Source organism: Acomys russatus, chromosome 30 (genome assembly GCF_903995435.1).
Source record: "Acomys russatus chromosome 30, mAcoRus1.1, whole genome shotgun sequence".
NCBI lineage: Eukaryota > Metazoa > Chordata > Mammalia > Rodentia > Muridae > Acomys > Acomys russatus.
In genome coordinates, this window is record NC_067166.1 from 18,946,376 (window position 1) to 18,970,847 (window position 24,472).

The window sequence follows — 24,472 nt, forward strand, 5'->3', positions numbered from 1 at the left end:
TTTGATGATTATCAGAACCCAGAGTAACACAGGACATGCACTTCAAAACCAGGCCGTCCTCTCCTCCGGCAGGTTGCATGCGGGACTGTTGAATAAATAATAAAACTTTATTTCTTTGTAAGAAATCACCCTAGAGGGGAAAAAAACCCCAACAAGCTTTATAAGTAACTTAAGTCCTGTATTCATAGAGTCATTAAGAGTACTTGAATTTTTCAATCACACTTTATTGCATAGCACAGAGGACACTCTCGCGTTGTAATAATATTGGCAGTGTTATAGCTTCATTGAGGCTTCAGAATGTATCTCTGGTGGATTCTGGGGTCTCCTCTGTATAATAAACCACTAGCTATATGGTTTAAGATCAAAGTGCTGTCCTTAGGGAATCAGGGCAGAGATTAATGTGAGCCACACTGATTAGAAAACCTCACCACTCGCTTCTGGAGCTAATGGACACACAAGAAGATACTTTCAAAGGTTAGATTACATTTTCAAAGAAACAGCAACATCACAATTCAGATGCCTGTCAACTTCTACTATCTGGAACCCTTAGTGGGGGGAAACACCAAAACAAATCCAAAAGGCCACCAGGGTAGCCAAAACAGGTCTCACAGAGTCAAAGTCCTGAAGCATAAATATTTTATTCCTAAGGAGACCTCACTCTGAGACTATTTATTCTGGCTTTGCTTAAAAGTTTACAAAGAGTGATTATCTGGTCTCTTCATTTAAAGTTGAGTGGGAATGAATGATAAGTTCAAGAGAAAAAAAAAGGGGGCATAAGAGCCAGCCTATTGATAGCAGCAAGAAATTTCAGGAACAGACTGAGCTCAAGGAAGGAAAAAAGTAATCTTTTAAAACCCAAGACCAGCAGTTACGAGGGCGTTGCTCTGTAGTGCCATCAGGGAAGAAACACTGATAACACTTAGGGGAGCCTTGGGTTGCTACAGTGGCTACTGTCTTTAACATTCGAATGTTCAGTGACAATAAAAGGTTGACTTAGGGTTGGCAAAAGGGCTCACTTGAATTCAATTCCTGAACCCATACAATAAGAAAGAACTGACTCCCAAAGGTGCCCACTGACCACCACATGTGTGCCATGCACACACATACCTCCTCCCCAGTACTGCTTTTTTAAGAGTGACTTGAATTGAAGATCAGAGAAATACATCCTACATTCCAGGAATGAGCTTTACTTAAATGACTAATATTTCGCTCCAACAGAATAAGGCTCAGTTATCTGGAAAATTCTCATGGAGAACTCGCTTGCTGGGTAAACTCAGGAAAGATGTTACTGCATCCTCTGTAACTGAAGTGTTGTGTATATGTTCAACCTGTACACGAGAAAACAATCAGTGCTCAGAGAGATATCATCTCTTTTTAATTATAATCCATTTCAGTCAAACTGTAAATATGGCTATACTTGAACACACACCGAAATAAACACACTCTAAGCACATTTATTGGCCCATACCAACTCCTTAAAGTTCATTTGTTTCCAGTGTGAATTGCTTCCAAAGCATTTGGACCCCCTTCCTCTCACATATAACACAGGCTGGGCTGGACATTACCAGACAGAGAACAGAGCAACCAAAATATATCACTCATTTACCGCAAGCATATGGAGCACTCAAATATGTTTTAATCGGTGTGGTCCAAGTGAACCACAGAATGGCAATGCTTCACTTCCAGTAAATGCACTTTAAGTATTTCCCATTAGAGAAGTATCAAGTAACAGTCTCGAAATCAGGCCTTTCCAAATGACTTTTCTATTCAATAATCCTGATGCTTAAAAGGGTATGCATTATATGGTGCTTGGTAGCCCAAAGGGTGTATTCGGCAATCATTCCTTCTCACATGCCTTTGATAGCAAGAACACTTTCTCCTCCACCCCACCCCCCATTGCCTGTGGAAAAAGAGCCTAACCTTTGTTGAGTGTCTTCTCTTCCTGCTTATGTTGGGTGGCACTGTCTGTCCCAAGCACAGTGAGGGAACAACCATTGCACTGGAAGTGGTATAGAAAAAAATGAGGAAATATCTGTCTACGGTTATGAGTTCCTGGTGAGGCCCAGCATCTGCAGAAAGACCAAGGTTTGGGAAAAAGCAAAAGATTAAAGAAAGTCTTTGGTGCTGATAACAAAGGAAACTTTTCTCACGCTTAATCCTGACTCATCCTCATCTTGATAATGGCTATGTTACTTGCTCCTTTTTACGGCATTCTGCATGGATGAAGCCCTCTGCCAAGGGCTTTTACATGCATAGATGCTCTCCTTTAATCCCTTAAGAGAAGTATTATTTTTATTCTTAGGGAAAATAGAAGAATAAGGAGACTTGCCCAAATAGTAAAATTAAGATTTGAAACCCAGTCATCTGACTCCAAACCCACTGACCTGTGTTCTTTCTGGCCTCCATTCTTCCATATTAAAATGTCTAGCCCCCTGCCGTACTCTAAATCTCCTTCCGTGTCATGTCCGAGTACTGGGACTGTGACATCCATGAGGACGGTATAGGTAGAGAATAAGAGTGATTGAACCATAGGGAAATGCCTCACTGTACTTGACTTATACACAACATCAGGCACCACGTCTAGCTATTAAGTCAATCCTAGGTAAGTTTACACAACACTTTGTGGTTTCCCATTAACCTCCTGCCAACCATCCCAAACATAACCGCCGTGGTCCTTTCTTCCCCCACAAAGTAGATTCATTCTTCCTACTGAGGTCATTCGGCATCACCTTCCCTTTGGGTCCCAGTTCCCCGACACTCATTAACAACGTCTTTAAATGTTAGTCCCATGGAGATGAAGCCAAGGGCTCAAGATGGCCAAGGTAAAGGCATACACCATGAGGTACTTACTTTTTTTTTTTTTTTTTTTTTTTTTTAATTTCAGGGAAAAGGAAGACCTAATGCATTGTCCTTTTTAGTCACACTTTAGGAGTCTTCTTCTTAGTCCTTGTACCTTGCTCATTAGGGGCTCATTTCTTTGTCATCTTGGTGGTCTCTGCTAAGTTCTAAGCTGCTAGGTGACTTGTATACGTAGGGGTCCAATCTTCCCGAACCCCTATACTTCTTCCATTCCTGACTTGCCAGCACACCCTTTAATTGTAGTTGTTCTCTCCTTAAAACCATAAACAGCCATCGGCTTCTCATGGACTTTTGCCAGGATTGCCCCCTCGTTCCCACTCATGGGAACCAAAGTGAGTTAGCTAGCTTTCCCACCTCTTCCAAACTTATCACCGACACCTTCAAAGCCTTCCCTGTCCCGACCCACACAATGGGTTGAGGGAAAGAAAGGGAAGTTGGGTCTTCTGGAGTCTGGAACAGGTTGGTGTGGAAAACTGGAAGCTGCAGGAACATCAAGGTCAGCCCCAGGGTGAATAGCTGCTTGGGCAGAGCTGAGCAGGGGAGCTGCAGCCAGAAGTCCCAGTGGGTTCAATAGGAGTAAGAAGGCTCAGGCCCAGGGTGAGGAGAGCTGGGAACCTGGAGAAGGAATGAGTCACACGGGAGAGCATAGTGCCTGGAGCCAATTCAAAGGAGGAGCCTCATCAAAGCAAGTCAAGGCAGGAGAAGCAGGGGGTATGAGGTGAGTCCAGGGGCAGAGATCAGGGAATCCTGAAGGGGATAGTAGAACTGGAGGGATGCAGAGGGAGTCACGTGTAAAACAAGAAGATGGAGTGGGACGTGAAATGATAGACAAAGGCTGAGTCTGCACTCTGCTTTTTAGACAGCATGCTCTGTGTGTGAGTGTGTATGTGTGTGTGAGTGTGTATGTGTGTGTGAGTGTGTATGTGTGTGTGAGTGTGTATGTGTGTGAATGTGTATATGTGTGTGAATGTGTGTGAGTGTGTGTATGTGTGTGTGTGTGTGCGTGTGTGTGTGAGTGTATGTGTGTGAGTGTGTATATATGTGTGTGTGTGTGTGTGTGTGTGTGTGTGTGTGTGTGTGTGTGTGTGTGTTCATTTGAAAAGAACAGCAGTCCACCGCTGCTAGTGGCTTCTGCCGCTTACTTCTCTCTGGTCTGAGACAATGATAGGAATGTTCCTCAAGAAAGGATGGATTTAACTTCACATAGTGACTTACTTCTTTGACAATAAGATAGGTGGCAAACTTGGGCTCAGATCCCAATTTTGCTAGGGAGTGCAAAGTTACACTGTATTTGGTTAGTATTTACCCAAAAAGGGCACGGCCACGTGGTCGCATGGGATATCACAAGAGTATTAGCATGCTTCTCCACACCTTGGTCTGCTTTTCAGTAAAAGACAGATAATTGCATCAGTTGGTGGTAATTAGAGGAAGATACATATTTTAATGTGTGTTAATGTATCTTACACCTAGTAAGCCTCAATAAATATTAGCTATTATTGTCTTCTGTTTTCAGTAATAATCACTTCAACGTCGAATTTGACACTGAATGTTTCCTAGCCAAACAGCATACAGAACCACTCAGTGTCCTGTGGCCTACGGTAAAGAATGCTCTATCTCCAACACAGCTGCAGCCAGGAGCGTGCTCACAGTTGCACACGGGCTTTGAATCCTGTCTCTATTGCTGAAAATCTGATGAAGCTCATCCACATCTCTGAGCCTCAGCCACCCATCTGTAAGCTGAGGATGACGGTACCGGCTGCCTCTGCTCTGAGGTCGTGAGCCCAACACAGGGTCCATGTGGGTACCTGAGGAATGGCGTCCTCACATGCTGAGGTCTCAGTTTTAACCTGGACCTGATCTGGGATTACAGCTCCCAGCGTGAGGTCACACCGACTCTTCCACGGGAATAAGGCTAGGCACTGTTGTCTGTTGATCCTGGGCTCGTCCAGACCCTAGGACTTGCCATGTGGAGAGGCCCTGACTTTTACTGTACTGCCTTCCCCAATCTAGTCTGGGTGAGAAGCTGGTTGTTTCATTTCATGTAGATCTGGGAGGTGAGGTGACTTGAAACACTTCTGGTTTGCTTGTGGCTTTTGAGCTTCATCTTAGAAAGGAATTCTTGGCAGATTGGAGAAGATTTTCTTGTTTTAAAAAACAGCTTCATCTATCTATCTATCTATCTATCTATCTATCTATCTATCTATCATCTATCATCCATCCGTCATCCATCTATCATTTATCAATCCATCTATCATCTATCGTCTATCTACCTATCTATCATTCATCCATCTATTATCTATCTATCTATCTATCTATCGATCGATCGATCTATCATCTATTATCTATTGAAGGCCCTTAGATTTTGGACAGGTGGTTTCTAAGAAGAATGTTAGTGGGTTTCAGAGGAGGATCACACGGAAGCAAAATGAGAGCATGTTTTTCCATGTGCAGATGGATCCAGCAGCACTTGGTGTAAAACAAGCACTGGGCACAAAGGAGACCGGTGTCTGGAGGTGTTTGGCTGAGGTTGGTTGGCCTGTTCTTCTTCCAAGTGAGGAACTGAGTGATACCAACAGCCCTGCAGCCAGATTGCATGTTGCTACTAAGAAACCTGTTATGTCATCTCAGGAAAAAAAAAATCTGCACGAACACGCTAACTTTCTTGAGAAAAAAATCAAAGGCCCACTCTTCTCTTTCATCTTTTTTGGCTTTGCAGAACCCTGGCTCCCAAGTTGCCACATGTGACTCTCTCTTTGCACTGAGATCAACAGGGTTTATCAACTCAGAAGATGGGGATGAAGCCAAGATGTACAAACCGTCTTGGCCACATGTATGCTACCACAGTAGCTAAATCTACACCAGAGAACACAGAGAGGGGACAAGGTCACCTCCCTTTTGATGAGCCCTATAGTACAAGGGGAAGATTTTTTAAATGACTGGTACTAAATTCAATGGGCTGATCAAGTTTAGGGTGTCTTTTTATATATATATATATATATTATATAATGCATGACTTCAAAGTGATTTTAATGGTATTTGTAGCCACTTGTTTGAGCCCAAGAAGAAAATTAGAGCTGCAATTTAAGGATTCTTCTGTCTCATTCAGCAGCACTGCTCACTGTGATCAACCTATTAGGAATTCTTGTGATTCCCAAATTTAAGACCTCCAGAAGGCCCTGAGGAATGGAAACGACTCACTTCCTTCTAAATCTGATCTGGAATATACTGATCTCGGCTCAGAGAAACAGACTGTAAGAAATTAGTACTGTCATGTGCTCAACCAGCAGCCAGGGTCCCAGGCCTCTTGGTGAGGTGTCATATAGTAGAAGAGTAAGCCCATATCCCTCCTGATAGCAGCATCTTCCCAGGAGGTACTTTGCACTAGAACAGTGACTAATGCCACTGTCTTTCCTTTACGAGTTTCTGTGGTGAACTGGCCGCTGATCTGGATCAGAGAATCCAGAGCCATTGTGCTTGACATCTCTTAAGGGATGGCAGCTTGGGGCTGCCCATTTTCTGTCATACCCTCGCAATGCTTGGTGAAGAAGCTTTCAGCACCTCCCAGATGAACTCACTAAACTCATGATGCCAGGGGGAAAAGAGAGAAATGATGAAAGACCAGAGAATCAGCCAGTTAATGAGGACAAGGAGTCAATTTGAAGGGGCCTCTCTTCCCCACTTGAGTGTGGGAAAGTGGCTTATCCCTGCCCTCTTTGCTACCCCGTAGTGATATTCTGAGCATTAATAAGAGGCCTGGCATCTACCTCTAACTCCTCAGACTTAAAACAACAATAACAACAACAACAGCAACAACAACTTTCCCATGGAAATAACAGTCACAGTGAAGGAATAGTGGGGCTGGTGGCTGTCACTGCACAAGGGAGACTCTGAGAGCCAGCCCCAAATAACCAGCCATGTTGAAGATCATGGAAGATTACTGAGCATTTACTCGACACCATCAAGAGCTTGAGACAGACCTCAAAACGACCTGATGATGTTGATTTAATCCACCCAGAGCTACGGCAAAGTATTGTAGATTCAGGGGCTTATAAACCACAGAAATTAATTTTCTCAGGGTTCTAGAGGCTGAAGTCTGATGATGGTGCAAGCACAGTCACGTTCAGGTGCACACCCTCTTCCGGAGTGCACGGTAGGATCTTTTTGCACTCTTGTGTGGTATAAAGAGAAGCAAGAAATAACGTGTCTCCTCCTGCTATTTTCTTTTCTTCTCTTTTTTTTTTTTTCAGATCACATCTCACACTGCATCCAGGCCTACAACTCACTATATATAACAAGTTGGCCTTGAACTCATGTCAATCCCCCTGCTTCGGCATCCTGAATGTGATTACAGGTGTGAGGCATCACACCCCCTTTCTCCTCCTGTTTCATAATGGCATTGGCCATATTCTTATGTTTTCACTTAATATTCTCCCAAAGTCCCTACTTAAAAATACTATTAGATTAGATTGGGGTTAAGATTTCAACAGAGGAAATTTTGAGAGGACCCATGCAGACCATAACAGAAATAGATAAAACGTCGATCCCTAGTTGCCATAAGAAAATGAGACACGGAAACACTACATAGCCATGTATGGCCACATAGGCAGTGAGCGGTTGAGCTGGTCTTCATTTCCATACCCTCAAGCTCTGAACCTGGGCTCAGGACTGCTGCTCCCTGCTGCCTGCTGCCTTCACTTTGAGTATGTTAACAGGCCCCTGGCTCAACTGCATCCTGTTAAAGCTGTTTCTGCGCAGGATGAGTGGATCTTGAGCTGTTTCCTTCCCCAGCCCCTCCACCTCCCTCACCCCATCACTCCTGATGTCTGCTTAACCTTCCCACTACTTCCTCTGAAGGAGTACTTTGGGACGTAAGCACACATGTCCCTGTTGGCGGTGTCAACCACTGCAGAAGGTCTGTGGGCTTTGGCATTATGCCAGCCAGTCCCAGAAGTTAATTTATAATGTGATATAGGCCAGATGAGTCCGTCCGCAGGCACATTACCTGTATTCGTCAGAATTCCGCAGTCCCCTTTAGCCCTTCCTTGCACTGCACTCAGGCCTGAAGTAAAGGGCAGGATGCTTTTACCCAGAGAGCTACTCAAGGCAGCCAGCAGCACTCTGGCGTGTGGCAATTAGCAGAGTTCCCGTGGCTCCTTAAGTGATGTGGATGGACCCTTGTCTTTCATTAAACTGCCTGAGAGTCAATCCCTTGATGGATCCCAGAGGGAAAATCAAGGAGGAAAGTTTATTATCAGACACAGTCTAAGAGCGACCAACTTAAGAATCACCTAAAAATGATAATTAAATACTTCTCCAAGGAGCAAATTAAGATAAATACCCTAAGAGTCATTCCACATAGACCTGTCTAGAAAATGTCCAATTAGTATAATATATACCACATTTCAAGGACCTCAGGGACTCTTTTAAAAAAAAAATGTTGTTGATACTCCAAGGTCCTGTGGATTTTGTTTCCTTTTTCTTTTTACATGCTCAGGAACAATCTGCTTTCTCAAGAGAAGTACCAGGGTATAATTCAGCCAATATCCAGCTCCAAGTCTGATTTGGAGAGTGAATAGTTTCTTCACAAGAGTCCGAACTGTGGTTAATTTAGAAGGGTGAGAGGAACCAGATTAGAAGGACAGAGCTCATTGTCAACTAACTCTGTGCCTGCTGGTGTGACAATTAGGATAACCCTCTGGCATTTGCCTCCCTATAATAAATACAAGGAGCAGCCACTCTTTCTGGAAAGAAGGAACAAGCCCCTTGTGGTGCTTCCCCCCCCGCCCCCCCCCCCCCCCCCCCCCGCCCCACTGGCCTTCTAGAAGGCCTAGCCAATCAGGCTTTCAGATTACTATCCCCTGGAGTAGTTTTCTTCCAGAGGCTTTAAAGTACTTGAAGTTGATCCTGGAGTGAAAGCCACAAGTCTCACCTCGTTAATCTTCCTGAGAGGGCAAGTTTTACAATGAAGCCATTATGTGGATGGGGAAAACTGACAGGAATTTTATAGCAGCCACGAAGGGCCTGAGATCCAGCCTCCAGGCAGAGCTTCCTCCGCCTGCTAGCATGATGCTTCAGAGCTCTGCAGAAGCAAAGCAGGCCTTTCTCGGGAGAGAAAGTTAAATTTCCTGGGGAACAAAGGTCGACTCAATTTTCCAGCCTAAAGTTTTCAAACACCCCTCATATACCAGGTCAAGAAAAGACCAATACATTGCGGCATCCAGCTTTATTTGGCTGTCTACAAGGCGAATGTGTCTAAAGCACTTTGAGGGGGAGGGGAATGAAGAAAACAACCATTAATGTCTTTGACACATGAAGTGCTTACCTGGATCTTTTTTCCTAACCCTGATCAAGGTTGATATGAAAACACGCTGCAGGGAGCTGAAGAGAGACAGTGACTTGTCATCTCAGCGCAATGCAAATCCCTCAAGTTCAGCGCAGAGTCTGCCCTACCCCCCCCCCTTTGCTTTTAGCCAGGAATAGATCATTTCTAACCCATCACTGAGAGGAGCATGGCAGGGTCCTCATTATCTCCCACCCATGCTTTCCAGATCAATCAGCTCCCTGCTGTACGGCTGAGCCTTTTAATTTAAATGTCAGCTAAAGTTAGAGTGCGCGTTCAAAAAAATTAAAAATTAAAAAATTAAAAAGCCAGAGCCTCACTAACTTTGGTCCCGTCGATCACTTTTGCTTGACATTGTCAAATACTAAGAATCCGTGCACTAAAGTTCCTTGCTGATGTTTTCTGATACTGTCCCTGAAAACCTGGACGTGGCTCAACCATTAAGAAATGCCACGTTACCTTTGTCTATAAATTGCCACTTCTCAGAATGCAGAAACGGGTTCTAAGTGCTCTGCCACCTTGAAATGACATTGTAGAAAGCAACCAAAAAGCTGATGTCACCTGTAAGATATGGCTTTTCCTTAATGGGACTCCATTCCCCTAAGTCAAGGAGGGGAGCAATTGTGACATGTCCCCTTCTTTAAAAAAAAGGGGGTGTGTTACCCATGACACAGGAGACAGGGCCCTAAGTTGACTATGAGGAAGGGGTCTACCCTCAATGACGTTCAAGCTTGCTAATTCTAAACTTGCTACACAGGGATTTGGCTGATATTTCTCAGTGGCCATACTAAGGTTGGTAAATGTTCCTGGTCAGGACAGTCTGATTCGTAGCATGACCTATCATTTCCTTGAATCGTCTGTCTGTTAAACAGCAGGACTTCTTACCAGTTATTGAGGTATTGGCTCTCAGATCATGGAACCCTAAAAGTATGGCATCTTGGCCTGCTGTATACTCTGGACAGACAGAAACCAGAAGTACCTGGGAGGCAAGGTGTTGCTAACTTCCCACCTGTCTTTGTCTTCTGGTCCATTTCCTTCCCCAGCAGAAGCCTTGGAAACCAAAATTTCTTTTCCCCCAAGACAGGTCATAGAAAGTAGAACTCAGCCTCCAAAGCAAGCCATAGACATAAAAAGGCCACTCTGTCTCTTCTATCCTCACTCTTGAAGTCTCATTCCAGGGTCCTTGTCCTATTCCTGGCAAGAAAAAAATGCAGAGACCAAGAAGACCCTGAACAGACAAACCTTGCTGACCCCCAGGCCCAGTCTAGCCCACTTTAACATACCTTGCTGGGCAGTTCCATTTCTGTATGGCTGTCAATGCTTTGTAGAACCTCAGCATAAACACACAATTTGCCCTGAGCTTGAGGGTCTTCGATTCTGCAGGCTGCCGTGCTCTGTAAAACCTTGAGTAACTAAACTTGCTATGCATTTCTTGGCTACCCTGTCCTTTGCTGTGGTGGTGATGGGTGTCACCTGTGACTTACCTTGGTCTAGGAGAGGCAGCTCCTATTTCTGTCCTTACTCCGACAACCAAAACCACTTTCGTACACTTCCCAAAAACCTCAAAACACGTATCGAGACCAAATTAAACTCAATGAAAAACTTCAAAATCCTAACAAAAGGAAAAAAAAACTCAAAACAAAGATGTTGCCAGTGACAATCTTCACTTGAGGACTCTCAGAATACTTCTTCCTGTGTCATCCCCTAAAATTGCACATCTATTTGGGATGCTTATTTCACTGCTGCCACCTGCTATTTTGATGCTTCCTGGGGTGTTTGTTCACTGCTGATGTTGATCCCGCCTGGCTACATCAGTAGTGGCCTTGTGGATGGTAGATGCCTTAGGACAGGTATCTTACTGTGTCCCTATACTAAGCTGAGTCCCGGGCATGATAGACATCCATGCCTATGTTGATGAATTATTTATGTATACACAATAGAGATGAGTTAAATCCTGTACCACTGACCAATGGCTTAGTAAGAAATGCAGGATTCCTCATCTTCATACATTGGTATGTATGAATATCTGCCCTCTTCCCCCATGTATATGTTGAAAGCATAACCAAAATTTTATTAGGGGATGGGGCCTTGTATTCTTGTCCTTATGAAAGTGACCCTTGAGGCTTGCTGTACCTCTTTTGCTAGACACAAATCTCCCAGAGCCTTACTTAATCTTGGACTTCCCATACTCCAGACCCTCCATTACTTGGAATGCACCAAAGCTAAAGTATTCTGTTGTTACCAGTGCAAATCCCCAAGACAGTGCCATCCAATAGTGGGTTGTGTCTGCAGCACCACGGCCACTGGGAAGGTAGGTTCTTTTGCTCATACTAACATATGGAAAGACACAGTAGAAGGGCAGTGATTAATTCTGTTATTGGGGCAACAGGTATATTAAAGTGCTGACAAATTAAGTGTGCAGACACATAAGCACGCACACATATGCTACTTACACACGTGTGCACATGCATACACACACACATACACATACACACACACACACACACACAAACTCACGAATTAAAAAAATGAATGCCAGTGTTTGCCACGAACAAAGTATTTTCTCAAAATTTGATGATTGGTGTAGAGGAAATAAATTGTTACTTTCGAATCACTTCCATATTTTTATCCCCATTGTTCCGGGTTTCCATTGTTTCCGGGTTTCCATTGTTGCTCTTTTAACATGTCAGGTGTCCCTTGAAAGACACCAAACCACTGATGTTGTTTCTTCCTCATGGCCCAGTTTTATTTTAAGACATCAAACCCAGAATATACTTTCCTTTTATCTATATGTGCTTGGAAAAAAGAAAAAGTAGGCTGACTTGTGTTTTTCAGGGATCATTTTTCTTATTCTCGATGGACAGAAATCACAGTTGAGTCAAAGGGCAAATCCATCTTTCCACGCCTGTGAACTCACTAAAAGTCTTATCTCATGAGCTCAATGCAAACAATCTTCATGTAAGAGGAAAAATGAAAGTAAAAACAAGTTCAAAAATCAATTTTAAGAGCAATTGAGCTAAATGGGTGTGTGTGTGTGCGAATAGAATGACCCAGAGGGTCCAGGAACCCCACAAGAAAACCATCAAGGTTGGGATCTGGACTCAGGGGGTCTGCAGAAACTGTTTTACCAACCAAGTGCAATGCATGCAGCAAATCTAGACCCCCTGTTCAGATCTAACCAATGGATAGCTCATTCTCCTTGGTTGTGGGAAGAGTGGAGATTGCCTCTGACAGGAACTCTGGTGCCCTCAATCTGATCACTTCCCCATGGTTGGGAAACCCTGTGGCACTCAGAGGAAGGGGAAGCAGGCTATCCAGATGAGACCTAATAGTCTGTGGTCATATGGTGGGGGAGGAGGTCCCCTTCTGTCACAGGTCTAGGGGAGGGGAATAGGGTGAAAGAGGGAGAGTTGGGGGATGGGGGAAGGGAAGATACAAGTTAGATGTAATCTGAATAAACTATGAAAAATTAAAAATATAGATAAATAAAAGAGCAATTGAGCTTTAGATCATCTGCAGAAATAAAGATGGTGACAAATTCCCATGGTTCAGTTTGTTTTTTCCCTGTCTCTGTAATGTTAAGTAGCATACAACTGAAAATCACCAGCCCTGCTCTGAGATATCAGTGTTTCCTGAAGACAGTACTTAATTAAAAGGGAGACATGGGAGAAGGCCAGGAGAGAGAGAGGAGAAAGGAGGGAGGGAGGGAGGGAGGGAGGGAGGGAGGGAGCAAACGGAGAGAGAAAGAACCCATTGCATACACGCAAAATTTCTCACACAGCCTCTTGTGACATGGCGAGCCTGGGCTAAAGACTTTCTAGGGTGCCTGTCTGCCTATATACCCATGAGTAAACGCCGAACTTTGTGAGCACTTGCCCTCCCCGACCATCATATACATCTGTAACCCATCAGACTGTACAGCTGCCTATTACGTCATTACATATGGACTTCTGTTCCACAGTCTGTGGGTAGTAGGAAGCTGAATTTCGGCCACCAGGGTAATGAGCCCCACTCCATCCCTCACCCCCGACCCCCACAACAAAACAAAGTTCTTCTATGGTGCTCTCTGGTTTTTCATCTTCAGACATCTCTACTTCTACTGCTGTGAGACAAAATAAAAAGACCACCAGTCCAAGTAAAATCGCAACCCCCGCCCCTCCCCTCTCTAGAAAAAAAAAAGTCTAGAGATGTTTCAAGCCATTGACCGCTCCCTGCCAACCGGGAGGAAGCAATGAGAGATGCTTCTCACAGGGACCATTAAATAGATGCAAATGGACCCCCGTTTGCTAAACTCAAGCCCACATCTTGATACTACTATTTTATTCAAGTTAAAGTCCAAGCTGAAATCAGTATTCTCCAAAGGAAACCTGAAGCAGATTGATGCTTAATTCCCTTTCTAGTCCTGAAAGCATCCCATGACAATTTGCCCACAGCAGTGGACAGCCTGTCTCCCTCTTGGTAGCCAATATACCAATAACAGTACTCCTGGCATGCTGGATGACTAATTTAACTCCAGCCTGCAAACTTGGCCTCCCTGCTAGGCCGTTTAAAAGCCATTTACAGAGTCCAGTTTGATTTTCAAGTGTTTAGACAGATGACGGGTCGTTTGAACCCACTGATCCAAGAACATGTTTTTTTTTTTTTTTTTTTTTATCCGTATGCCTCTTATAAATCAGACCAAGAAAGGAAGATTGGGCAGACCACTTGGCCACTTCAAGTAATTGTTCTGTCTGGCCTGGGTGGATGAGAAATTCAGTGGTATCAGCAGTGTTACTGATGGTGAATTTTACTGGAGGAAAGGTTACATGCCCGGGTGCCCTGACTGCTTTGCCCGACCATCTCAATTTCTCTCCTCCCTCAAGTACAAACACACCCCCTTTAATTACTAACAGCAAACAGCGTATTCCGCACACTTCACAACATCTGTTCTAGCCTTAATTAATCTCTCACGCCGTCTCCATAGCAACAGTGCTTAGCAGGCTCAGACTCCACATTAGAAAAAAATCTTCCTGCAAGTGAGTGACTCAAAATATGGCTTTAACCAAGATACATTTAATATAATTCTAGTGTCAGATCTAACGAGAACTTTGCACAGAGAGGTTGTTTGATCACCATAGTGAAAACAATCACTTTAAACCAGGACTAGAACAAAGCACTTTCTCCCCGCCCCCCCCAAAATACTGCAAAGAAGATAAAGAAGACAAAGCCTGCACCACTACCTTTATGTCGCAAGAAATTCCTGTGCTAAGAAGGTTGATGGCCTTGATGAGGCACACGGCTATTGTTTGCAAGGTAGTTAGGAGAACGCAAGTGTTTAAAAGCACATCTTCAAGGGGTGTTTCTCTGAGCCTTGGCTCCCTCGACTTTAATTAAAAGCCCATTGTCCTTTGCTGGCACCCTTATACCAATCACAGTCTGCCTTGCCAGCAGGGGTGAGGTCGACTCCAGCTTTCCAAGGAGGCTGTGGAGCCGCCAAGGTAAATGGCAAGTGTGTCTCTGAGAATCTGTTTTTAGCTCCCTACCCCGTGCAGACGCTGTCGTTGATGCTGGCTGTGTTGGCATTTATATTTGAAGCTTTTATGTTAAAGACTGTAAAATATAAGTTTTGGAAAGTGCCCAGGAAGCTCGCTTAGACATTAGCCACGGTGTCACAGCCCTTGGGCAAGAGGTATGAAGAACATAGAAGAAAAAAAAAAGTCAAGCACTTACCACCCCCACTCCATCCCCTGCAACTGAGTCATATTTCAAATCACAAGCAACTTCCATCATTAAATGTTTAACTTGAGTTGCTAACCAGAAGTAAAGTATTTACTTAATATCCAGCTCCTTACCCCCTCACTGCCCCTTCTAGAACAGGCAGGTAACACAATGAGGTCATCTGAGGAGAAAGAAGGGAAGGAAAGAAACCCACACAGATGAACTAACAGGTAAGTTAAAGATGAATTTTAACTGAAAAGTAAAATTTATGGAAATAAAACCCAGGGGTCTCAAGTGGGCATCTGGATGACGGAAGCTTCCTAAATGTACCCTGGAGGTGAGACTCCATGGATCCCTGCGCACAGTTGACACCTGGGTTGGCTAGAGATGGAAATAAATTAATCAGCATTGCTGCCAGACCTATGAATTAAAATGCACTGAGAGACTGAGATCTGGGACTTTTGCAGGAATAGAGTACATTTCTTTAATACAACTATAGAAGCTAGTAAAATTTGAGGGGAAAAAAGTCTTGGTTGCTGGCAGTATTTAAAACTCCTGACTTGCCCCTTTTCTAAGAGTTGTATTCTGTGCAGATTACTGGGATTCAATTAAAACCACGATGAAGTTCTCCACCATGAAGCCTCTACAGTATCCAACCATGACCCCGCCTGAAGTTCCCTGACCCCAAGCTATGGGTGATCACTCACTTGAAGTGACTGCTGCAAACCCAGCAGCCAGAGGCCAAGATGTATGGACAGGGTTCTGGTTCCCGTTCCAGAGACTCTGCTCTGAGACTTCCAAGGACTCCTCAACCCTGCCTTCAGTGAGCCCAGCATCCTGTACCCTTCCAGGACCCAGGAATGGGAACTGTGAAAAACTGAACAAGGCCCCAGCCTTTTTTGTTTCTTGCCTGCCTCTTCCTTGCCCCTATTACCTGTCTATGTCATGGTTAGAGTGCTTGAGGTGCGCCATTTTCTGGCCTGGGCTTGATTCCCATAGTTCTGAGTGTGGCTCTGCAAGGTACGGCATTTGCCAACATCCCCACTTTATAGATAAGCAACTTAGCACAGAAGCAGAGGTGTGGGTTGGTCCAGCTGGCAGCAGGCTCCTCTCATGTAGGACTCCAAGAACATAGGTGTTGCCTGGTGTGAGGCCATGCTCCATGAATGGGACCTTTGGGGTTGTGGAAGCCAGCACTGCTGGAAAACGTTCAGGAATTAGAGCTCAGGTCTATTTGGCTTTCTGGTATCTTTTTACTGCCTCTCCTGCTCTGGTAAAAGGGGTTACTTTTCTGTTGCTAGGCTAAAACCATAACCAAGGGGATGTATAGAAGAGTTTACTTGGGCTTCTGCTTCCAGAGAGAATAGAGTCTGTTGTCGTAGAGAGATATGGCAACGAGCAACAGGAATGGTGGCCAGAACAAGAGGCTGAGGGCTCCCATCTTGAATGGAAAGCATGAAGCTGAAAAAGCAAACTAGAAATGGCAGGCGTCCTTAAACTCTCAAAAGGCTGCCTCCAACAACAGCCTTCCTGCAGAAGGGCCACACCTCCCGAATCAAAAACAGTGCCACCAGCTGGAGACCAAGTACTTGTGTGCCCAAGACTATGAGGGACATCTTAACCAAACCACCAGAGGAACATCTGTGCAGAGGAATCAGTCAGGAAATAACACTAGTGTCTTCATGTCAGTCATAAGATTCTATGATTCTGGAATCTTCTATCCATATGCCTCAACCCTCCCTCCCTCCCTCCCTTCCTCCCTCTCACCCAACCTTTCTTCCTTTTCTTTCCTACTTTCTTTCTCTCTTTAGATTTATCATTATCTAATGATAAGTGAAGGCAGGATCTCATGTGGTAGTAAAGTTGACAAAGAGAAGACAGCATAAGAACAAAGCACACAGCCCCTTCCTCCTCCCCTCCCCCTTCACACTCCTGCCTTGATGGTCATCACACAAATTCTCAGCTTCATCCCAAGGAAGAGTTCTGAAGTTCTCTTATGGAATGCCACTATAACCTGCATCTTCAGGGGATCCCAGAGACCCCTTTAATTTCTTTTTCATTACTGCTTAGAAGCCAGGAGGCCCATCTGTCAATAGCCATTTGACTAGAATCCATATTGCCAGTAGAGGTTGATCTAGAAAGGGAGATGGGGGAAGCTGCATCACACTTTAAAGGCATGCCAATATGGAAGCATAGTCCTCTCTACACTCTAGTCAGGTACCAGAGAAAGATGGGTAAGGCTTTCCTGTTTCCCTGCTACATATATAAGACTGATTGAAGAGGCAAAGGGACCATTTCACAGGACAGGAGAAGAAATCATGGGCACATCCAAATGCCTGGCACCACGTTTCTGTCTTGTCCTTTTATGTTTCCAGACATAGACTCGAACTTGCCTTTCTCCCCCTTGATGGAAATGTCTTCTCCACCTAACTCTTGTTCCAGCCACCTCTTATTCAAGCCACAGGCTTCCCTTTTTTTCAACATGATCCCCACCCCCCGCCAGTCCTAAGCATAGTGGCCCCCAGCAGACTCTTCCTGTGAATTCTCATAGCAACCTGCATGTCCCCATCTCATCTTCTGTGCCACTGTTAGGATGATCTGCTCACCTGCTAGTGTAGATGTGCAGGCTTGTTCATCTTCATTTTGCCCCGGACAGAATACTTGGCCTCTTGCACATAGTCAGTGAATGTTTGTTGAACACATGAGTGACTGGACACTTAGGGATGCAAATAAGTTGAAAGCTAGCACTGTGGGTACTTCCTTCAGTCCCATCACTAGCCATTTCCACGCACTTATAGTCTCCCCTCCTGGAAAGCAAGAGCAATCTCCCTAGCCCTTGGGGCAAAGCTGAGCAATTTTCGAGATCTTTAAAGTGATAATAGATAACATATATTGAGTGGCTCCTATGCCCCGACACGGTTCTAATCACACTGCTTAACTGTTCAGTCTTCACAATGATCTCATAAGGTGATTATCCCTACTTCTTTATATAGACGAAGCAACAGAGAGGTGAAGCAGACCACCAGGAACACACAGCCAGTTAAGTGGAACATCTGCTTCAAAACCCATTCTCTCAATTGCCAAGTCCTGCCGCCCACTGATGGGAAGGTCAGAGCGGGTAGAACATGAATGACCTCAGGTCACGGGAAGGAATACCTACTGCCTCTTTTTATTACCTGTTATCTCGTGACTGAATTGTGCTATCTTCTTAGTTTACATCACACACACACACACACACACACACACACACACACACACACACACACCTTTTTATCAGCAAGTGCTTTTATTTTTAATTTTTTCTGAAGGACCAGGGCCCCCACTGTGAGTGTGCCACAAAGGCGTGTGGATCTAGCAATTGACATCCTGATGAAATACAGGGAGAGTAACTTGGACTTGAGGTAGTGCATAAAGTCAAGCAGCCTGGAAGGCACAGAACAATGCGCTTTTCATTCTAGGGCAAAAGAAGGACACCCCCTTTTAAGCTTCAACTTGGTGGGCACAGCAGATCCTTAGGGGGGCACTTACGTATGTTCTGGGAAACGGTGGTCTCATAAGATTAACGAATCTGTGTGGGGGTCAACGATCTCTGTTGAGCTCTGCTGTAGCCTGTTGAGGTCACGCTAACAAAATATCATGAGCTAGGTAGTTTATGAAAACAAAACAAAACAAACAAACAAACAAACAAAAAAACCCAGAATTTTATGTCTCAGCATTCCGGAAGTTGGGAAGTCTGAGATGAGTTAGCAGATCTGATGTCCGATGACGGCCAACTTCCTGAGTTACAGACCAGGTCTTGGTTCCAGGCCCTCCATATGATGAAAGGACTGCAGATTTTCCCCAAGGCTTCTCTGTTCATAAGCACATCGGCCCTGTTTGCACAGGCTCTACCTTCATGGCCTAATCTCCTTACAAAGGCCCCATCTCCTTGCTATCAAGATGGTGGTAACAATGTGTTTAACACAGGAGTGGGTGTGGGAGACAGACCAGCCATTCAAAAGGGAGAAAATCTGAGCTCTTTACACAGTAAAGATGTGTGAAAAGGAAGAACTTCATGAAGAAGTTTGGACACTTAGCTGCATCAGTTAAAACAGCAGAATACTGAATAAGAATGGTTAGGGTGAACCTACGAATACAGGGATCTTCAAAACTGCCCAGGCTGTCAAAACTGCCCAGGCTGTCCCAAGGGGGCTGCACGAAGGCTCTGGTTCTCAGTGCTTGGAAGTCTGCTGAGCACAGATTTGAAAGCAGAGCTCTGTGGGGGATTTTTAAACATCTTTACATATTTTTACTATTTCCATCTCCACTGTCATGAGGAAAAAAAGAGGAGGATATTTATAGTTACAGAGCAAAGATATAGACTGAAATAACTCTAAGCTTTCAATTCAAGGGCTCTAGGATTCTGAGATCAACTTTAGTGGAGACAGAAAGAGACTTTTGGTCCTCAGTGTCTTTAGGAGGGGGAACGTGTTGTGTGTGTCATTAGGAATTCGCCTCAGAGGTAAAGTAACAGAGCAGACTTTTAGTAAGCCATATAAATTCTAATGGCTATACAATCTGGGATAAACTTAGTCACCAGACTTTTTAAGGTACTTTAAGGAAAGCATAGGTGTAGAAGGAGCCAGAAAAGAGAGCCCTCCCCAAAGAGATGCTTCAAATCCTTCAGGCTTGACTTGTGAAAATATAAAGTAGAGACAAGTGACAACTTCAGGAAAATAAGTTGGGATCCAAGTTACTTCCCTTCCCAACAGGCTTCCCTCGTCTTCACTGCAATTCTAGAAGAATTTATAATGCTGTCCCCACCCCCTTCCTTTTTTAGTTTTTGCTAGACGTGTGTGTGTGTGTGTGTGTGTGTGTGTGTGTGTGTGTAATGCATGTTTTGCTATGGTCCTGTGTTTAATATTAAATTTACAGAGTAAAATAATGAGGCAAAAGACATTTATTGACACTGACCAGAACATATACAAATATTTCCAAAGAACAAGATTAGAACATTTCCTGGTTTATTTTCTCACAGAGATCCATGAGGTTCTGAAATGAAGAAGTGTCCCCTGGCCCTCTGTGGAAAGCCCGTGCAGGCAACAAGCTTCCTCAAGAGCTAGCCACTTTGTCCTTAAGACCTGCAAGCTGAGGTCCTTGCAGGGGATGGTAGTCCTTGGCACTCACTCCTGACCAGCAGCTCCAAGCTCTCTCTTGGAGTTCCACTATTTACAGCAAAAGTGACTTGCTGGAGGCTCTGGGCCAGCCTAAAAGATGCCGATGAATAGACTCATGACCAAGCAAGTGGGCAACAGAGCCGGTGACTCAGGTCCGAAGTGTGTCCAGACTGTGTTCCTGTACAGCGCTCACGCAATCAGAACAGGTTCTTAGACAGGACACAAGAGTGAGGGTGACAGCACCCCAACTCTGAAAGCCCTCAACATTTACACATAAGAACAAAGTGAGAAAAGGCCTTTCTTCTGTCTCCTTTGGGGTTATCAGGGCCACACTCAATAAGCAACTGCTGTGACAGCGGAAGTTCACCCCTGGCAAAGATCATTCTCCAACTCAAAATGACTTCATCGTGACCTTTAGATGCATTTCACGCTCCAGATGAGTGGGTACAAAGTGCAATATGGAAATATGGACTTCAAAGTCAAAACAACGTCTTCATATCCTTCGGCTTACTCAGGTTAGGTTTCCCCTCTGGAGACTTGAGAGTGGGTGAGAAGCTAAAGATGATACACACGGAACTGTTTTGGGTTTTTATTTTTCAAATAATTTAATTATTAGACCCATGCCAAAAATTGAACGTGCATGAAATATTAAATATTCTTCTTAAGGGAATTTGGGTGCAGAGAATCAATCTCTCTCTCTCTTTCTCTCTCTCTCTCATGCACACACACACACACACACACACACACACACACACGCACGCATACACACACGGACTGGGGCTAAGGGAAGTCCTCAAAGTGCCAGTGGTTCTGCCTGTTTGCTGGGAAAAACAAATGACCACACGATCAGAGGTAAACAATGTTTTCTTCGGTTCCATCTCCAGCAACTGCACCGTGTCTGGCCACCCTCAGGAGAGTTGGTTTTGCTTCTGTTAGGAGAGTCTGTGGTGGAGGGCCATGTTGCTTTGAGTCCTGGGGATCTGGAGATTTGTTCTGGGAGGAGTCCACATCTGCAAAAGAAAGGCATTATAGGTTACAGGAAACTCCGCCTGGGATCCACAAGGCACATGATGCTTTGCCTCAGAATCAGGAAGTAGAGCGGCCTCATGGTCAACCAGAAAGAAAATGCTCAAGCCCAGGAAGAGGATAACACAGTGGCTATCCAATGGTACCATCAACAATCAACTGTGAGCACAAACATCTCCTTCTGGTAAAAATTACCTTCACAGGAACACTCTTAAGGAAGTGTCAAGTGCATAAAGAACCATCCCATTCACACCAGTTACATACACACTGCTACCGGACGAGAAAGGGATTCCCGTTGTTTGGTTGGTTGGTTTTGTTATTTGTCTTTGTTTTGTTTTTATTTTTGAGTCAAGGTTTCTCTGTGTAGCCCTGGCTGTCCTAGCACTCCCTCTGTAGCCTAGGCTGGCCTTGAACTCTCAGAGATCTGCCTGCCTCTGCCTCCGAGTGCCGGGATTAAAGCCGTACACCAGCACTCTGAGCTCCTGTTGATTTTCTTAACCCGACTCAGACCTTGAAAATGCAGACGGCCTTCTGTGTGTCACAAACCATGTATGCATCTGCACAACATCTTCCTTCGGAATGCTCAAGTCAAGAATTGGTTTCAGGCTGCATGGTGATGCATGCCTTTAACCCCAGCAGGGGATCTCTGAGTTCAAGGCCAGCCTGATCTCTATAGAGTGAGTTGCAGGACAGCCAGGGCTACACAGAGAAACCCTGTCACCAAAAACAACAAAAACAAACAAACAAAAAAAACAACCCATGGTCTCAAGACCCCATTAATCTGGGGCTTGACTAGTGTGGGCAAAGGAGTGGAGAAAAGGGGGCTGAAGAATGGAAAAAACCATCTGTCCTCCCACGATGCATGTCTGTTAATGCTACACAAAGGACATCATAAGAACAGCTAGGTTTCTGGGAAAATCTTGCCAACAGCCACTGTAACTGGGCTTGCAGCTCCCCCCTCCCAGTTGCCTAGCAACAGCAGCACTGTCTCTCGTTTTCTGATAAAAAGCTTCTATATTGTGCTTTAAGGGGTGGAGAGGGGGATGAAGGGGTGCTTTGATTTGAAGAAAGAAACATACTTGCTACAAATTATTTTCATGGCGTTTCTTCCAATAACCAACCTCCCCAAGGGACGGCAATATAGCAAATTACAGGTAAGCGGCTTCCAGGTAAAAGCAAGAGGCAAACAGGCTCTGCATGGGAGAGTGAGAGCGGGTCATCCCTAGCTCTACCTATTTCTCTTTCAGTCATGGAAAAGAACCATTATCATCTTTGCCACATTTTATCCTAAGCCACCACTATTTAGACAGATAACATACGTGCCCCCATTTTAATGCTGCAGATGCTTCTAAACTTTCCCTCAGGACAGGAAATGTAATGTGCACACCATGGTAAAAATGAAGGGTAGCCCCTCAGGTCTTTCCTTTTTCCAATAGGAGGTGGGGCTGATCGGGGAGCAGCAGGCAGGGCCATAGGATACAGTGATGGAGAAATGGCATAGGAGAATCAAAGATCAGAGCCATTCAGTGACCCTGACGCAGAGGATGACTCTGAGGGCGGGGTGAGGAGGAGTGGCTGCACGCTTCAGCTTGCTCAAAGGCAAGCTTAACTTCTTTTTCCCTTTCCCCTTTTTCTTTTTCTTCTTGAGACAGAGGCTTTCATATCCTGGAATAGCCAATTCCAGTTCTCCCATCCCTACTTCCTGGGCTTGGAATTACAGAGAAGTGCCACCATGACCAGTTTATGTGGAGCTGTCGATCAACTCATGGTGTCATGGGTACATGCTAGGCGAACACTCTACCAACTGAGCTACATCACCAACCCGCAAAGAAAACCTGTTACATTGGGGGCAACATGACTTTAAGTCTGCTCCTCAAACACAAAGAATGCGTTATCTAAAGGCTCTTGAAGACGCCTCTGAACAAGAGCCTTTATATCTGTTGGCACCTTCTCCACAGCCTCTTGAAAGCTGTGCCAAGTCTTTTAGGTTTACTATCTCTTTGAAACTCAAAGTATAACCCACAGTTTACAAGTTGGCAAACTAAGGCTCAGGCTAGTTCAACTTTTTGCTCAGCATCACACAGCTAGAGTATATCCAGACCTCAATTTAGAGAACTGTGGCTCTATAAAGACACCTTGCTCCTCAGGTCCGGTCTCATGATCTCATTTTTCAATGGGCTTGTAGAGGAATTTTAATCTAGCAACATGGCTGTTCTGGCAAAGGGTCACATACAAAAACCAAGGTCTGTGTGATTCAGCTGGAATACAGGCATGCCCTGAGTTTACACCTTTAATTGCTCTAGCTGAAATATAGACATGAAAAGCCTTTGCTTTCTCTGGCTGGAATTTAGTACACACCGTTAGTCTTAAACAGTGATGTCTACTTGAGGGACAGACAAAGTGACGAATCAGAGAAAGATTTGTAAGAATGACAGAGACAGGATACACCCAATTCTCACAAGAACAGAGAGGAAAGAAAAGCTACTTAAGAGCAGTGCAGAGAGAAAGCAGGAGTTCGTGGAGATAGCACGGTAGAGTTCTAGCATATTGTTCAGTTAGGTGCAGTTCAGTTGAGTACAGTTGAGTTCATGCAGTTCAGTTCCTGGAGTTCAGAGGCAGTTTTCCCAAGCAGAACAATTCAGTGAGAAGCAGAGAGAAGCCAGTTTGAATCAGTCAGCTTGGAGAGGAGTTTTGAACCAAAACAGTTGAGTTGAACCAGCCAGCCAGAGTTCAGAAAGAATTAGAAGGAGTGAGTTTATTCAGCAGTAAGTCTCAGAGACTGAAAACACTCTAGGCTTGGGTTAGCAGATAGAGGCTGGAAGCTGAAGCCGTCTGGGATTACAGAAGATTAGATTGCACGGAGGCTGGAAACTTCCAAGCCTAAGCCTAGGGATAGTTAAATAGAAATGCTCTGGGTCCAAACTACATATTCATAAAACTTAGGTACGGCTCTCATCTCATCCTGTCATCTGAGGAAATAAAAACTACATTTATAGGGATATAAGTGACTTTCCCAGCTTTTTCAGGTTACAAGATCCTATGTGTTTAATGTTTTCTTTCTCCACTCACCTTCCTAAAATATACCAAAGCAGGAGATCTACTGAGCTTCCCTAAACCAACAGGGCAGTCATCACAGACTAGCCACCCCCCTCACACAATCAGACAGACACGATATCCCAACCAATGAGTCCACTGACAGGATAAGACTGCAAGTTGATCCACAGTGCTTCCCCAGCCTATTTTACCACTGTAAGAGACAGGGTATGCCTGCCTGTGGACACAATGCTATTCACATGATCTTAATTCCTTTGCCCAGCTGTTGGAACAGTTCATGTTGACACAAAACAACTTCAACACTTTCATCTAGCATATACAGGCAGGCTGAACAGGTTAC

The 24,472-nt window shown here is 44.5% G+C and overlaps 1 protein-coding gene across 1 annotated transcript in view; it reads right to left on the reverse strand.

Moving 5' to 3' along the window:
• Positions 1-20,836: 20,836 nt before the first annotated feature.
• The window catches only part of Arhgef28 (Rho guanine nucleotide exchange factor 28), a 113,353-nt gene continuing 109,717 nt past the window's right edge, over positions 20,837-24,472 (reverse strand). Inside the window, exon 29 of the mRNA XM_051172468.1 lies at positions 20,837-21,062. Within this exon, the coding sequence (XP_051028425.1) occupies positions 20,899-21,062 (164 nt within the window). The 3' untranslated portion in view covers positions 20,837-20,898. The remainder of the gene's footprint in view (positions 21,063-24,472) is intronic.